Source organism: Rana temporaria, chromosome 5 (genome assembly GCF_905171775.1).
Source record: "Rana temporaria chromosome 5, aRanTem1.1, whole genome shotgun sequence".
NCBI classification, from domain to species: Eukaryota; Metazoa; Chordata; class Amphibia; order Anura; family Ranidae; genus Rana; species Rana temporaria.
Genome location: NC_053493.1, coordinates 370585987 through 370601862, shown reverse-complemented (window position 1 = coordinate 370601862; position 15876 = coordinate 370585987). Strand labels below are relative to the sequence as shown.

General features: G+C 44.1%; 1 protein-coding gene across 6 annotated transcripts in view; it reads right to left on the bottom strand.

The window, feature by feature from the left end:
• RIMS2 (regulating synaptic membrane exocytosis 2) overlaps positions 1-15876 on the bottom strand; it is an 830084-nt gene that overhangs the window by 696994 nt on the left and 117214 nt on the right. For 5 of the 6 annotated variants that reach the window (XM_040354825.1, XM_040354826.1, XM_040354828.1 and 2 more), the window contains exon 1: positions 2835-3116. In XM_040354825.1, coding sequence (XP_040210759.1) covers positions 2835-3101 — 267 coding nt within the window. In that variant the 5' untranslated portion in view covers positions 3102-3116. Of the gene's footprint in view, positions 1-2834; positions 3117-15876 lie in introns of those variants that run through there. The other variant, XM_040354833.1, reaches the window with a different exon arrangement.

The window sequence follows — 15876 nt, the reverse complement described above, 5'->3', positions numbered from 1 at the left end:
GCCCATCAGTGCCGCCCATGAGTGCCCATCAGTGCCGCCTATGTGTGCCCATGAGTGCCGCCTATGTGTGCCCATCAGTGCCGCATACCAGCGCCGCCAATCAGTGCCACCTCATCTGTGCCCGTCAGTACTACCTCGTCGATGTCCATCAGTGCCATCTCATCTGTGCCCATCAGTGCCACCATATCAGTGCCCGTAATTGAAAGAGAAAACTTACTTATTTACAAAAAAAATTACAGAAAAAAATAAAAACGTAATTTTTTTCAAAATTTTCGGTCTTTTTTTAGTTGTTGCGCAAAAAAAAAAAAATCGCAGAGGTGATCAAATACCACCAAAAGAAAGCTCTATTTGTGGGGAAAAAAGGACGCCAATTTTGTTTGGGTACAGTGTAGCATGACCGCGCAATTGCCATTCAAAGTGCGACAGTGCTGAAAGCTGAAAATTGGCTTGGGCGGGAAGGTGCGTAAGTGCCCTGTATGGAAGTGGTTAAAACATTAAGCAAATCTATCTTTAGCAACACATATCTGTGACTTATTTTAAAATGACTGAGAGTTTCCATCAGGAACATGCTTATTTACAAGATGTGAAAATGATAAAAGCCATAATACTTCAATGTGTGAGATGCTGACTAACAAGTGGCTCATATTAAGTTTGCTCTGGATAACATTTACATAGCAGATGCCAGACGAGCTGCAATTTCGGTGCCAAACAGAGGGCCGTGTACGTCATACAGAACTGTTAATTTGGTGAACCTTGTGATTTGTGAGATATTTAATATGGTTGCTAATTGAATTAAATTCCAAAGTGCGTATTATGTACAATAAGTCCCTATTTAGGCATTCTTCATTGGATTATATTTAGCACATCATCATTTTAATTAGGACCTAATGTTGATTCATAATATTTTTATTAGGCTAACTGGTACCACGTCTTGAGTTTGGATTTACATCTCTCCAAAACTGATATTTAGTGAATTTTAGGGAGCAATGCCACTGACCCTCCTAAGCCAGTAAGCAACAGTCACTACTGTAAGGCTAAGTTCACACTATACCTGCTGAAAAGTGATCTGCTCTGAAAAGCTCAGGAGGCGATCCTTACACCTCCTGAATGTGTCTATTTTTTTGGTAAACAGATTTTTTTTTCATTGGACTAATGGGTCCCTTTAACTTCAGTGGGCGAGTTTGACAGGTGGTGACACCTGTTCACTCAACATGCCAAGTTGAATGTGAACAGCTCCCTTCGGCTGTATGGTAGCTTTTAGGTAAACGGTCAGGGCTGGTATAACCAGGGCTCAACTGCTTGTTTTCACTGCCCCCTGGCCATCCAAGAAAGAGGCCTAATGCCGCGTACACACAGTCGGGCTTTTGCCAGGCCAAATCACGATGGAACATGTTCTATATCTAAAGTCCGATGGAATTAATCGGACTTTCCGATGAAAAAACTCCGATGGGGCTACACACGATCGGAAAATCAGATCATGTGTACGGTATTCTTGGTGGTACATTTCATACTTAAAATATATAATTCTACTAAATAACCTCTGGTGAGCAAAACCTAATGGGGGCCATAATTTACAATAGTGATTGGTTACTATGATATAGTAAATGCTACAAGCCACAGTTACAGTAAAGTAAAAAAAAAAAAAGATATACACTATGGGCCAGATTCAGAGACATGAGCGGATCTTTGTGCGGGCGTAGCGTATCTTATTTACGCTACGCCGCCGCAACTTAGAGAGGCAAGTGCAGTATTCACAAAGCACTTGCGTCCTAAGTTACGGCGGCGTAGCGTAAATTGGTCAGCGTAAGCCCGCCTAATTCAAATGTGGAAGAGGTGGGCGTGTTTTATGGTAATTACCCCTGACCCCATGTAAATGACGCTTCTTACGAACGGCACATGCGCCGTCCGTGGACGTATCCCTGTGTGCATGCTCAAAATTACTCCGCAAATAGTCAATGCTTTAGACGTGAACTTAACTTACACAAAGCCTTATTCGCGTACGACTTACGCAAAAAACGTAAACGACGCAAAATTCTACGCTGTCCCGACGTCCATACTTAAAGTGGAGGTTCACCCTTTAAAAACATTTCTGACATCACACGGAGTCGAGCCATCCTACCGACAGAATGCCGGTGTTTTTTTTTTTTCTCAGCACATACCTCGTTATCGCGATTTTCACCTCACGGCTACCCGCGGGAGTGGGCGTTCCCAAGCACTGCCTGTGATTGACAGGCTTCCGAACGGCGCATACTGCGCGTCACATGTTGCCGACAGAACCCGAACGTCGGTGCGCAGGCTCGTATAGAGCCGTACCGACGTTCGGCAACTCATGACGCACTGTATGCGACCGTCGGAGGGCTGTCAATCAAATAGGAAAGCCCAGTCCCGAAGACCATTCTCGCCACCACTGAAAGAGTTGCATTTCAGTGTTTGCACAGTCACTTTTTGCTTTATTATTTTGATTTAACAATTGTTATGCATTATATTATTTCATATTTAATTATGCATTATTGTGTAGGATATACAATAGGTCCTAACATTTTTAATATATTTATAGGAAGAGTAGTGTGGCACTCCTTCTTGTCTATTTTTTGTTTAGTAGATGTGGGAACACATTACAGTGCCTAGCTGAAAACCTTTTCACTTATTGATTTGATTATTTTTTGATAATATATGAAAACATATTTTTTATATAAATACAGTAGTAGCGCGGTGACAAAACATAAACTTTATACACACTGAGTGGATATCATCAAAAAATGTACAAATTTTTAGGGGGTACTGGAGAGTAATTGGGTACTAGAAATATCTTGCTGTTGTAAAGGAGAACATACCTTGCTTGAGCGCAATGACACTCTCCCTCCACAACGTGCGCAGAACTTTGTTTGGCAATATGAACAGTTATGGCCGCAGCCATCTGCAAACTTTGTTTTGTGGCAGATCCCGCAGGTGGGAGCGTCCCCCTTCGGCTCCTGTGTCTGCTGAGCTTCATCGCCCATCTTCTTTACTTGCTCTTTGTACGATTCAAACTGCTGGTGCAATTTCCTGCCGGGGAGCAGAGAGGGAAAACGTTCAGTATGGATTACATTTACATTGTGCATATATGAAATCAGATTTATGGATCATAGTGAAATATGGGCAGGCGGGCAGGCAGGCAGACATTGCTCCCATATTTCTTTAGGAGTGCAATGCCCTTCCTATTGACAAGCTACTGGAAAGCAATGGATGATGTAAATTGGCCATGCACTAATAGTTTTTACATACAGCACAGACAGGTTTTCCAGCCATGTTTTTTACCTGTGCTCAGTAAACTATGATTATCATTCTCGGACCCATCTTTCCCTTCTCCGGTATGTCGGTATTTGCATGTGAGAGCTACCAAAGCAGTGCATTGTGGGTCTTTATTTCAGGTTTAATATAAACGGTCATAGTAATCAGAGGACTATCAGGCCTCGTACACACGACGGGACATGTCCGATGAAAACGGTTCGCCGAAACTTTTTCATCGGACATCTCGCTGGCGGGTTTTGGCCTGATGGCTGTACACACCATCAGACCAAATTTCCTGCGGACAGCGAACACGGTGACGTGGCCGCGCCGTCGCCGTGACGATGACGCAGCGACGTGCGCGATCCTGGAAGGTCAATGCTTCCACACATGCGTCGAATCACTTCGACGCATGCGAGGGCTTTCGGCCGAGCGGACATGTCCAGTGAGTCGTACAGAAGAAACATTTGTCCGCTGGAAACCTGTCCGATCCGCCGGAAAATTGTCCGGTCGGCCATACAGACGACCGAACATGTCCGCGGAAAAAATGGTCCGACGGACCAGTTTCAGCAGACATGTTCGGTCGTGTGTACGAGGCCTCATAGATTCTGGATCTGGCTTCCTTTATTCATCTGAATCTTCAGCTACTTCCCTACATAAGAATGGCTGCATTATGCCAACATTTTATTTTAACCTACAAAGAGTAGAAGCGCAGGCCCTGGTTTACCAGGAGGCAAGGAACATCAATTGGGCAAGTCTTTTTGCCGATGGACTCTGCTGATACTTCAAGCTGAAAAACATCCAGGTCAGGATACTGCCGCATTGGACTTGATTTACTAAAACTGGAGAGTGCAAAATCTGGTGTTGCATGGTAGCCAATCAGCTTCTAACTTCAGATTGTTCAATTAACCACTTGCTTACTGGGCACATATACCCCCTTCCTGACCAGAGGACTTTTTGCGATTCGGCACTGCGTCAATTTAACTGACAATTGCACGGTCGTGCGACATGGTTCCCAAACAAAATTGGCGACCTTTTTTTCCCCACAAATAGAGCTTTCTTTTGGTGGTATTTGATCACCTCTGCGGTTTTTATTTTTTGCGCTATAAACAAAAATAGAGCGACAATTTTGAAAAAAAAATAATATTTTTTACTTGTTGCTGTAATAAATAGCTCAATTTTTTTTTTTCCTCAGTCTAGGCCGATACGTATTCTACATATTTTTGGTAAAAAAATAGGGGACAGAATTTTTTTTATTATTATTATTTTTTTTTTACTAGTAATGGCGGCGATCTGCGATTTTTATCGGTAGTGCGACATTATGGCGGACACATCGGACACTTTTGACACATTTTTGGCACCATTCACATTTATACTGCGATCAGTGCTATAAATATGCACCAATTACTGTATAAATGTGACTGGCATTGAATGGGTTAACACTAGGGGGTGAGGAAGGGGTTAAATGTGTACCCTATATAGTGTTACTAACTGTGGGGGAAGGGGGGTGACTGGGGGAGGTGACCGATCTGTGTTTACACACACAGATCCACGTCCTTGCCACTGAAACCGCCGATCGCGGGAGCCTGGCGGACATCGCGGCCGCCAGGCACGCGCATCGGCATTCTAGTGATGCAGGCGGGCGCGCCCCCCAGTGGCCAGGAGGAGCGGATGCCGTAAAAACACGGCGGCTCAGAGATTTAGAACCACTCTGTGGCCGTATAAAGTTGTACGGCCGTCGGGAAGTGGTTAAGCATTGGCAAAAAAACGTGGAAGCCGATTGGTTTCTATGCAGAGCCGCACCAAATTTTGCACTCTACAATTTTAGTATTAACATAATAGAGAAGGGGTCTGAAACTGGCGGCCCTCCAGCTGTTGTGAAACTACAAGTCCCATGAGGCATTGCAAGGCTGACAGTTACAAGCATGCCTCCCACAGGCAGAGGTATGATGGGACTTGTAGTTCTGCAACAGCTGGAGGGCCACCAGTTTGAGATCCCTGCTAGAGTCTATAAGTTACTAAGCAGCATTGCATAAAACACACCATATCAAATCAGGTAAGATGACTTTTTCAAATGACCAGAATGTTAAAGTACAGTGATTTTAAGGTGGTGATCTACTTTCACACAGCTATCTCTCATTGAAACACTTGACTCAGTTATGTGTGTCAATTCCTTAAATGCTACTCTTCAGTCTGTCTGTAGGTGTCGCTTTAGCTTATTGTGACAGTTAGTTACCTAAAGTGACCCCTATTGGTTTATCTTGGTACTACACACTATCCCAAAAAATTCTAAGCTGCTGTGATAAAGCCCAACTGAAATCTTACAGAAACCACAGAACTACTGTAGATATGCAATCTAATAGACAATGCACTAACAACCTCATTTTTAATAATCCTACCCAAACATTTTTGTTACAGCAGCTGTTTTGGGTGTCTAAATATGACTAAGCAGAGCACCACAATGGGAGGACAGAAACCCGTATTTCTATTAACCACTTCAAAATTGGGCCCTTTCAGCCCATTTCTGTCCAGGACAATTTTCAGATTTCAGCGCTGTCACACTTTGAATGGCAGAGCTTTCTTGTAGTGTTAGATAATCACCACTAAATAAATGAAAAAAGACCCACATTTTTTATTTATTTTTTACGTTTTTGTCAGTCTGTTATAAAATTTTGCAAATAAGTAATTTTTCTTCTTCACTAATGGGCGCTTTTGAGGCTGCTCTGATGGGCACTGATGAGGCTGTACTGATGAGGCTGTACTGATGAGGCTGCACTGGTGGGCACCAATGAGGATGTACTGATGAGGCTGTACTGATGAGACTGTACTAATGGGCACTGAAGAGGCTATACTGATGAGACTGTACTGATGATCAGGGCACCGTATGTCAGTGTAAATAATGTACTCACTGTGCCCCTCACAGATCAGCTCTCTTTTCCTAACACGCGGTTTCAGCATAAGGAAATGAGAGCCGATAACTGGCAAAGCAATTCAGTCTGTTTACATCTATGGACACAGCTGATCACATGGTAAAGGGCTGTTGTGATTGGCTCTTTACCCTAATCTGTATTTCGATGTGTCCAAGGCACACAGTGGTTACAGATGCACACACAAACAGAACTGGAGATCCGCGCTGTAGCCATTTATCGGCTTTAGCACAGTGCTAAAGTGGTTAAGAGAAAAAGGATTATAGAGGGATAAAAATATCGATGGGTAACAGGGATCGATTCAACAATCAAATAGCCATAACTTCCCCTCTGATCGTTTTCGAATAGTCGATAAGTCAGGATAAAAACCATCAATTGAGTTGCATCAATTGGCAACACATAGACACTTTGGGCTAGATTCAGAAAGACCTACGACGGGCGTATCAGTAGATACGCCGTCGTAAGTCCGAATCCGCGCCGTCGTATCTTTAAGCATATGCTCAAATTGAGATACGCTTAAATGTTGCTAAGATATGACCGGCGTAAGTCTCCTACGCCGTCGTATATTGAAGTGCATATTTACGCTGGCCGTTAGGTGGCGCTTCCATTGATTTCCGCGTAGAATATGCAAATGAGCTAGATACGCCGATTCAGAAACGTACGTTGTTTTTAGCCCTGATGAAGGGGGAGTGCTAAGCCCCGAAACATGTTGGCTTTTCCAAAATAAAAATCTTTTAAAAGTTTGTAAAAGCTGGTGTGGCGCTCCCATCTTTTCAAAACTTCTGTGCTCAACAACGGCTTTGAATTCCAGGAGCATTGACGTCACCCAAAAGCCCCCGTGACCCAGCTATTGTCAGTGCTCCTTCCTCTTCCCTGCAGCAGCCGCTCATTGACAGAGGAGAGCTGGAGCTGCAGGATCACGTGACCAGACTGGAGCAGACTACAGACTGTAAGTACACAGATCATTTTTGCACAGGCAGGATAGGTAGGAGGTGGGGGGGGGGGAGTAATTTTTTAGGCTTTATTATTACTTTAAATATTAGGTGTGGACCTTTTCCTGCTTTCTTCATTCTCAGTAGAATGGTCCTCTTTATCATCCAGATACTGTGATATTTTATCCTCATTTCCCTTATCTCTTTCTCTATACCTCTCTGATTTATAGTCAACAGTCGGCTTGCTAAATAATCTATCACTTTCCTCCCCAGGGAAAAGGTCACAATTAATATGTGGCTTCCTAGGTGGCCTTTGATGTATAATTGACAGATACTATGCATTCAGATTTCCTTCCTTCACCTTCATAAAAACTTCCAAAGCTGCTTGAACTGCCTGACAATGGCAGGAATACTACCAGGTGAACATTTAAAGGGACAGAGATGTGACTTAATTGTATCATACTTTGATACAGTTAAATCATAGCTAAATCCAAGAACAAAATATCATAGCTATCTGATTGGATTCGATTAAATCTTGGTAAAAAAAAAAATCGCTTAGTTTTCATGCTGGTCATACATAAAGGCAATTTTTTAATGAATTTTAAGCAGCTTTTGGTCACCAAAATTAGGAAATGGATTATTTTACCTATCACTATTCCTTATGCATAAGGAAAGAAGGAGGGGGAGCAGATAGAAGGAGAGAAAGGAACAAAAGAAGGGGAGAGAGAGATAAGGGAGGGGAGAGAGAGAGAGGAAGGAAGGAAAAAAGAAAGGAAAATACGGGAGAGAGAAAGAGAGACAGGAAGAAAGGTGAGCGGAAGAGAGAAGGGAAGAAAGTTGAGAGAAAGGAAGGAAAGGGAGAGAGCGAGAGAAAGGAAGGAAAGAAGAGGGGAGAGAAAAGAAGGAAGGGGAGAGAGAAGGGAAGGAGGGGGGGAGAAAGGAAGGAAAGTAGAGGAGAGAGAGAGATAAAGGAAGGAAGGAAGGGGAGAGAGCGAGAAAAGAAAGACGGGAGAGAAAGGAAGGAAGGGGGGAGAGAGAGAGAAAGGAAGGAAGGGGGGAGAGAGAAAGGAAGGAAGGGGGAGAGAGAGGGGTATAGGGAGAGAGAAAGGAAGGAAGGGGAGATAGGGATAAAAGGTAGGAAAGAAGAGGAGAGAGAAAGGAAGGGATGTGGGAGAGAGAGAGAGAGAAAGGAAGGGGAAATAGGGATAAAGGAAGGAAGGGGGGGGGAGACAGAGAGAGAAAGGAAGAAATGTGAGAGGAAAAGAGAGAAAGGAAGAAAGTTGAGAGAAAGGAAGGAAAGCGAGAGAGTGAGAGAAAGGAAGGAAAGAAGAGAAGAGAGAAAGGAAGGAAAGAAGAAGGGAGAGAAAGGAAAGAGTGGGGAGAGAAAGGAAGGGAAGAAGAGGAGAGAGAGAAATGAAGAAAGGAAGGAAGGGGAGAGAGAGAAAGGAAGGAAGGGGAGGGAAAGGAAGGAAGGGGGGAGAGAGAGAAAGGAAGGAAGGAAGGAAGGAAGGGGGAGAGAGAGGGGGAGAGAAAGGAAGGAAGGCGAGATAGAGAGGAAGGAATGGGGCGAGAGAGGGAGAGAGAAAGGAAGGAAGGGGAGAGAGAGAAAGGAAGGAAGGGAGAGAGAGAGAGAGAGAGAGAGAGAGAGAGAGAGAGAGAGAGGGGAGAGGTGTATGGAGAAGAAAGGAAGGGGAGATAGGGATATAGGAAGGAAGGGGGAGAGAGGGAGCGAAAGGAAGGAAAGAAGAGGAGAGAGAATGGAAGGTGGCAAAAGAGAGAGGGAAAGGGAGTAAGGGGGAGAGAGAGGGAGGAAGGGGAGAGATAGAAGAGAGAGAGCAAAAGGAAGGGGGAAAAGAGAGGGAGAGGGAAAATAAAGAATAGAATAGGAGAGAGAGAGAGGAAGGAGGGAAGGGGGAGAGAGAGAGAGAGAGAGAGAGAGAGAGAGAAGAACAAAGGAAGGGGAGAAAGGAAGGAAAGAAGAGAGGGAGAGAGAAAGGAAGGAAGGAAGGGGAGGGAGAGAGAGAGAGAGAGAGAGGAGACATTTTCTTCCACAGACATATATTGTATTGTATAGAATGAGAGCACATTTGTATCCTCCCAGTAAAATATCTCTTTAATCACTGCAGCCTTGAATAAGTTCTGGAAGAGCAGCAAATACATCAAATTTGGAGTTTGTGATAAAAGTCTTTTTTGCTTTAGCAGATGTTTAGTACCGCAGATGCAGACGCAAAGTCTTCATAGTCAGGGATCTTTTCTGAGCTTTTGACATCATGAAAAATGAGAATTTCTATTTAAGTGGTAAACACTTGAAGTCTGGGGTGACTGTGAGAATGCCTCGTCTACCCAGGACACCTGCTACAGGATAGAAAGAAATGTATATGAATTCCAAAAACGAGGAGGGGAAGAGCAAAGAAAATATATCTTTTTTTTCCGTCCTCTCCTGCAACTATTGGATTTAAAAGGGCCTCCGATAGGTGGACGGCCATACATGGATCGAAATTCAGATGCTTCAGCAGGGACTGGCTAAATGATGATTCATCTATGGACAGATTTTTTTCTTGAATGATCAGTGTCGCTGGCTACAGTCTGCAACACTGGTCAGTGAGCTCTGATGACGGGGAAGGCTTCCCACCATCAGAACACAATAGCACAGTGGGAGTGATTCCCCCATACACATTGAGTGTGTGGATGAGGGCATTAGATCAATTTGTTTTGTTCAACCCACTGACTAAGGCCTGAGGGGCGAAATGCGTTTCATGTCATTTCAAAAAAGGATATTGCCATTTGAAGTTTACCTGAGTGCTGATGGAGTCGAGAGGCTGCAAGGGACTTTCTGACAGGTTATAGGGGGCACTGTGATTTTGGCCTGAATGGGCAAGGTGATAGTGCCTTTTTAAAGCAGAACTAAATAAAAAAAGTAAAAAATGCAAGCAGGTAGACTTTTCTGCAATAAAACAAATGTATTATCTGCGGCTATCTATGCCCGAAAGTGGGAGAAAATACCTGTATTAAACAGGTATTTGCTCCCCCCCTCCCCCCTGAAAGGTACCAAATGTGACCCCGGGGGGGTCCGAAAAGCAGAAGTTCCATTTCTGGGTGTAACTTCGCTTTAAAGTGGACCTCTATTTAAAATTGAAACTTTGGTTCACTAACAAGGATTCTATAGAACAGTATTAGTTTAGTTTTATGGGCTACTTAGCCTCTTTGTCAACCCTGAGCATTACTTGGGCTCGGAATTCACAAACCGTTCATCCCAAGTATTATCCAAGGTAAAGGGGTGTCTTGAGTCCAAGTAATGCTTGGGGTAAACTCTAAGGAGGCCAGGTCCTATCAGTCAATCGGTTCCTCCAGAGGTTGCTAGGGATTCCCTGAGCTGATTGACCTTCCATTTGATGGTACCTGCATAATTCTGGAGCCAGAACCACATGGTAGAGCCAGCTGCATTACTCCAGTGATCTTTTTAGCTGAAAAGGTGGTATTCTGACCAATATAGGGGGTTATTCTTCCCATTGACTACCAATGTAGGGAGAAATTCTTGCCACTGAGTGCCAAAGTAAGGGGGACATTCTTCCCAATGACCATTAATGGAAGGAAGATATTCTTCTCACTGGCCACCAATTTAAGGGAGACATTCCTCCTACTGACCACCAATGTAAGGGAGACATTCTTCCTACTGACCACCAATGTAAGGGAGACATTCCTCCTACTGACCACCAATGTAAGAGGTAATCTTCGCACTGACCACAAATATAAGGAAGACATTCTTTCCATCTATCACAAATGTAAAGGGGACATTATTCCCACCCCCCATCACAATGTAAGGGGGGTCTCACTGACCATAAGGGGGGCATTCTTCCTGCTGACCACCAATGTAGGAGAGGCATTCATTTCACTGACCACCAATGCTAGGGGGAAGTTTTTTCCACTGATCACCAATATAGGGGGCATTTTTCCCACTGACCCCTCAAATTAATTTGTTTTGCAAGGATTCCCTGATACCTGAAAATTATTTAAAGGGTTCCCTTGAGGTAAAAATATATATTGTGCCAACAATCTATGTAACACTTTACATAGTGTACATTCACATTAGACCTGCTCTCAAGGAAATTACAATGTAAGGCCTCGTACACACGACCGGGTTTCTCTGCAAAAACCAGCAAGAAAACTGATTCTTGCCGAGATTCCCGTTTGTGTGTACGAGAAAAAAAGAGAACCTGCTCTCTTTTTTCTCGTCGAGATTCTTGTCGGCCTGTTTCCCGACGAGAAACCCGAGAGTGTGCATACTTACCTGTCACCGTGGAAACCCGCGCATGACTTTGACGCATGCGCTGTAGCTTTCGCAGCATAGGTAGGGTGAAGCAAGATGGCGGCAACGGCATCGAATGTGACGAGCACATGCTCATTATACGCGATGACTTCACTGCGTTCTTTCCTTTCAAGAGAACCACGGTTCTTTTGAAATGAAAGTCAGTACACTCCAGCGGCAAGAGTTTCTTGCCAAGTATCGCGTCAGGGAAAACGACGGGTTTTTCCTGACGAAATTCTCGGACGTGTGTACGAGGCCTAAGACCCTATCTCAAATACTTCCATAAACATACTAGGACCAGGAGGGGAGGAAACCCAAGGAAGCACAAGGAGAATATGCAGACATTGTGGTTCATTTACTTAAAGAGGTTGTAAAGGAAAAAAAAAAAATTCCTTTAAAATAACAAATAGTTAGTTTTGCACAGAATGGCCCCGATCCTGGTCTTCTGGGGTCCCTCGGCGGCTGTCTCTGGTCCTCCCCGCAAGTACTGACCACAGTCATGCGAGAGCTTGCATGGTGGTGAGTAATTGCGGGCGCGCTCCCGTGATACAGCGAACGGCCATTGCCGCTCACTGTATCACTCGGCCACGCCCCTCGGCGCGCCGCGTGACTGGATGTGATTGAGAGCAGCGCCAGCCAATGGCTGGGCTGCTCTCAATCCATCCGCTCTAGCCAATCAGCGGCCAGGCTGAGCAGCGAAGAGGATCTCGGGACCGCGCGGGACTTTCGATGGGTCAGCTAAGTAAAATGGGGGCTCGGGGGGGCCGGCAACATCAGATTTTTTTTCACCTTAATGCATAGATTGCATTAAGGTGAAAAAAAATAAAAATTAAGCTTTGACAATAAAACCTGTAAGCTGTAACCTGTAACCTGTAATAGGAGTTGTAAATTATTATTTTTTTTCACCTTAATGCAATCTATGCATTAAGGTGAAAAAAAATAATAATTTACAACTCGGAGAGTGCAAAATCTGGTGCAGTGGGCATGGCAACCAATCAGCTTACAGGTTTTATTGTCGAAGCTTAATTGCACAAACTGAATCTAGAAGCTGATTGGCTGCCATGCACAGCTGCACCAGATTTTGCACTCTCCGATTTTAGTAAATCAACCCCAATCCTAACCACAACTCAACATGGAGACCCTAGTGCTGTAAGTGCTAACCACTAAACTACTGTGCAACCCTGCTTGACCAAGCCATGGTATCTATTTATTCTACACGGTCTCAAATTCAGTTATGTCCAATAGGGCCACTTTCTGTGAAAAACTTTTTCGAAAATTTCACAGCTCTTGTGAAATAAAGAACCCTTCCCGTGTGCCTTATGTGCTAATGACAAAAACATTCAGGGAAAAAAATAAAACATCTAGCCACTATTGCCTATCCGATCTCCTAATATATTTTATTCCTTTGTCAAATCTATGGGCATTTCCTCTTCTTTTTCACAAGTCATGTGTCAAAAAGTGCCCGTCATCTATCAAACGTTCCAGACAGCGTGGTGCATGCCAACAGACACTTATCTTCCCCGGTCCTTTTTTTTTTATATATTAAAAAGAAGGGCCACAGGGTTGCGAAACAGCAGCATCACAACAGTAAAAGGATACAACAGACTAAATAATGTAAAGTCTTCATGAATGTTGTACGGCCCTGCAGACTGAACTTCTCCTAATCTCAGAATAGTGATGTCACGGGGTGCTCAGTTACAGAACTGCCAAGTAAGAATGACACATGTTTAAAATAAACAGCGAGCGCGCTTCCTCCTGGGTCACCTTAAAATAAAATGATATCCCTCCCGCGCTCGACGCTTACTGATCTTCAAACTGAAAGCTTTATTTGTCGGGTGACGGACATTTTTACCTGTGTGTATGTCAAGGCAGCGTGTTGTACTTTGATGGCTCATGCAATTAAAGTAATTTGAGTGACTTGTCAGGAACATTATCCCTGCTAGCGAGGATCTTCCTAGGTGTAATCATATTTCGATGTACTTAACAGCCAGCTAGGGAAGTGGCTATTTTTAGGTGTCTGTATTGAAAAGGCGCCGTACTGTACATTTAGAAAGGTGAAGGGAGGATAAATAATAAAAATGCCAACAAAGAATGCTATTGGCTGCCTAAAGCCTCGTACACACCATCGGACTTCCATCAGACTTTTCCATGGATTTTGGTCCGAAGGGCGTTGGCCGTGAACTTGTTCTGCATACACACGGCAGAACATTTTCAGCCAACATTCACCAAACCATGTGGTTTTTCAGCTCTTTACCGCCAACTTCTGCTATTGTTGTCTGAAGTTTAGCATTGGTTCCGAGCATGCGTGTTTGTACTTTGGATTTTAGTCTGACAGGTTTGTGTACACACGATTGGATAATCCGATGGAACACATTTGTTGGAGGAAAATTTGAGAGCATGCACAACATTTGTTGAATTCCGACAACAATTGTCCGATGGAGCGTACAGACGGTCGGATTGTCCAATAAAACACGTCCGTCGGACTACTGTTGTCGGAAAATCCGATCGTGTGTATGGGCCTTAGGCCTCGTACACACGACCAAGTTTTTTTTTTGCCGAGGAAACCGGTCGTGTGTACATTTTTCGACGAGGAAACTGTCGGGGATCCCGTCAAGCCAAAAAGAGAGCATGTCTTCTTTTTCCTCGACGGGAATGGAGAAACTTGCCTTGTCGAGTTCCTCGACAGCCTAACAAGGCACTCGACGAGGAAAACGATGTGTTTCGCCCGTCGAGTTCCTCGGTCGTGTGTACGAGGCTTTAGACATTAAAGAGATCATTGCGTTATAACATTGCAGGAAAAAACAGCAAACAGGGTTTTCAATGCATTGAAATATCCAAGTTGCTAATGCCAAAGTCTGCATCCCTAGGGGGACTGATTCCAAGTTAGGGGATTCCTCTCACTTCCTGTTTTGTCTATGGTACAGGAAGTGAAGGGAAATCTAGCCAATAGGAAAGGTGGCATAAAAAAAATCGGGTTATAACTGTCCTTTACTCCATCCAAAATAAAAATAAAAGTTTTGCCTCTGGTTCTACTTAAAGCGGGGGTTCACCCTAAAAAAAAATTCTAACATTACATTGAGCTCACTTCCGACATTGACAGTATGCTGATCTTTTTTTTTGTTGTCGTACATTCCGTTTTATCGTTATTTTCCACCCCGGCTTCCGGGTAGTGAATCCCGCGGGAGTGGGCGTTCCTATGCACAGGCTAAGTGATTGACGTATGACAAATCACGCATACGGCCGCGTCACGAGTTGCCGAAAGAAGCCGAACGTCGGTGCGCAGGCGCCGTATAGCGCCGACTCGCAGTCTGGCTTCTTTCGGTGACGCGACCATATGCGCCGGGGGGGAAGCTTTTGTCATACGTCAATCACTTAGCCTGTGCATAGGAACGACCACTCCCACAGGATTCACTACCCGGAAGCCGGGGTGGAAAATAACGATACAACGGTATGTACGGCAAAAAAAAAAAAGATCAGCATACTGTCAATGTCGGAAGTGAGCTCAATGTAATGTTAGAATTTTTTTTTAGGGTGAACCCCCGCTTTAAAGGGTTGTAAAGTTACAAAAAATGTTTTCCTAAATAGCTTCCTTTACCTTAGTGCAGTCCTCCTTCACTTACCTCATCCTTCCATTTTGCTTTTAAATTTTCTTTATTTCTTCTGAGAAATCCTCACTTCCTGTTCTTCTGTCTGTAACTCCACACAGTAATGCAAGGCTTTCTCCCTGGTGTGGAGTGTCGTGCTCTACCCCTCCCCTGGAATACAGGAGAGTCAGGACTCTCTCTACATTGCAGATAGAGAAAGGAGCTGTGTGTTAGTGGGCGTCCTGAATCTCCTGTAGTCCAAGGGAGGGGGCGAGCATGAAACTCCACACCAGGGAGAAAGCCTTGCATTACTGTGTGTAGTTACAGACAGAAGAACAGGAAGTGAGGATTTCTCAGAAGAAATAAGGACATTTAAAAGCAAAATGGAAGGATGAGGTAAGTGAAGGAGGACTGCACTAAGGTAAAGGGAAAAATTGTACCTTTACAACCCCTTTAAGTTCTTCCCCACACTATATAAAGTCGAACAAAAAAGGTTTTGACTGGAGTTCTACTTTAGGTATCTTTCCTTGGAAAACTTGTAGTTTTCCTTAAATAATAATACAATTACTCAAGGTTATATGGCTCTTGTGTAAACAGTTAGGGCCAGATTCACGTAGATCCGCATAAAATTGTGCGGGCGTAACGTATCTGATTTACGTTACGCCTCCGCAACTTACACGGGCAAGTGCTGTATTCTCCAAGCACTTGCTCCATAGGTTGCGGCAGGGTATCGTTAATCGGCCGGCGTAAGCCCGCCTAATTCAAATTTGGATCAGGGGGGCATGTTTTATGTAAATGTACTGTGACCCGACGTGATTGACGTTTTTCCCGAACGGCGCATGCGCCGTCCGTGGAATTTC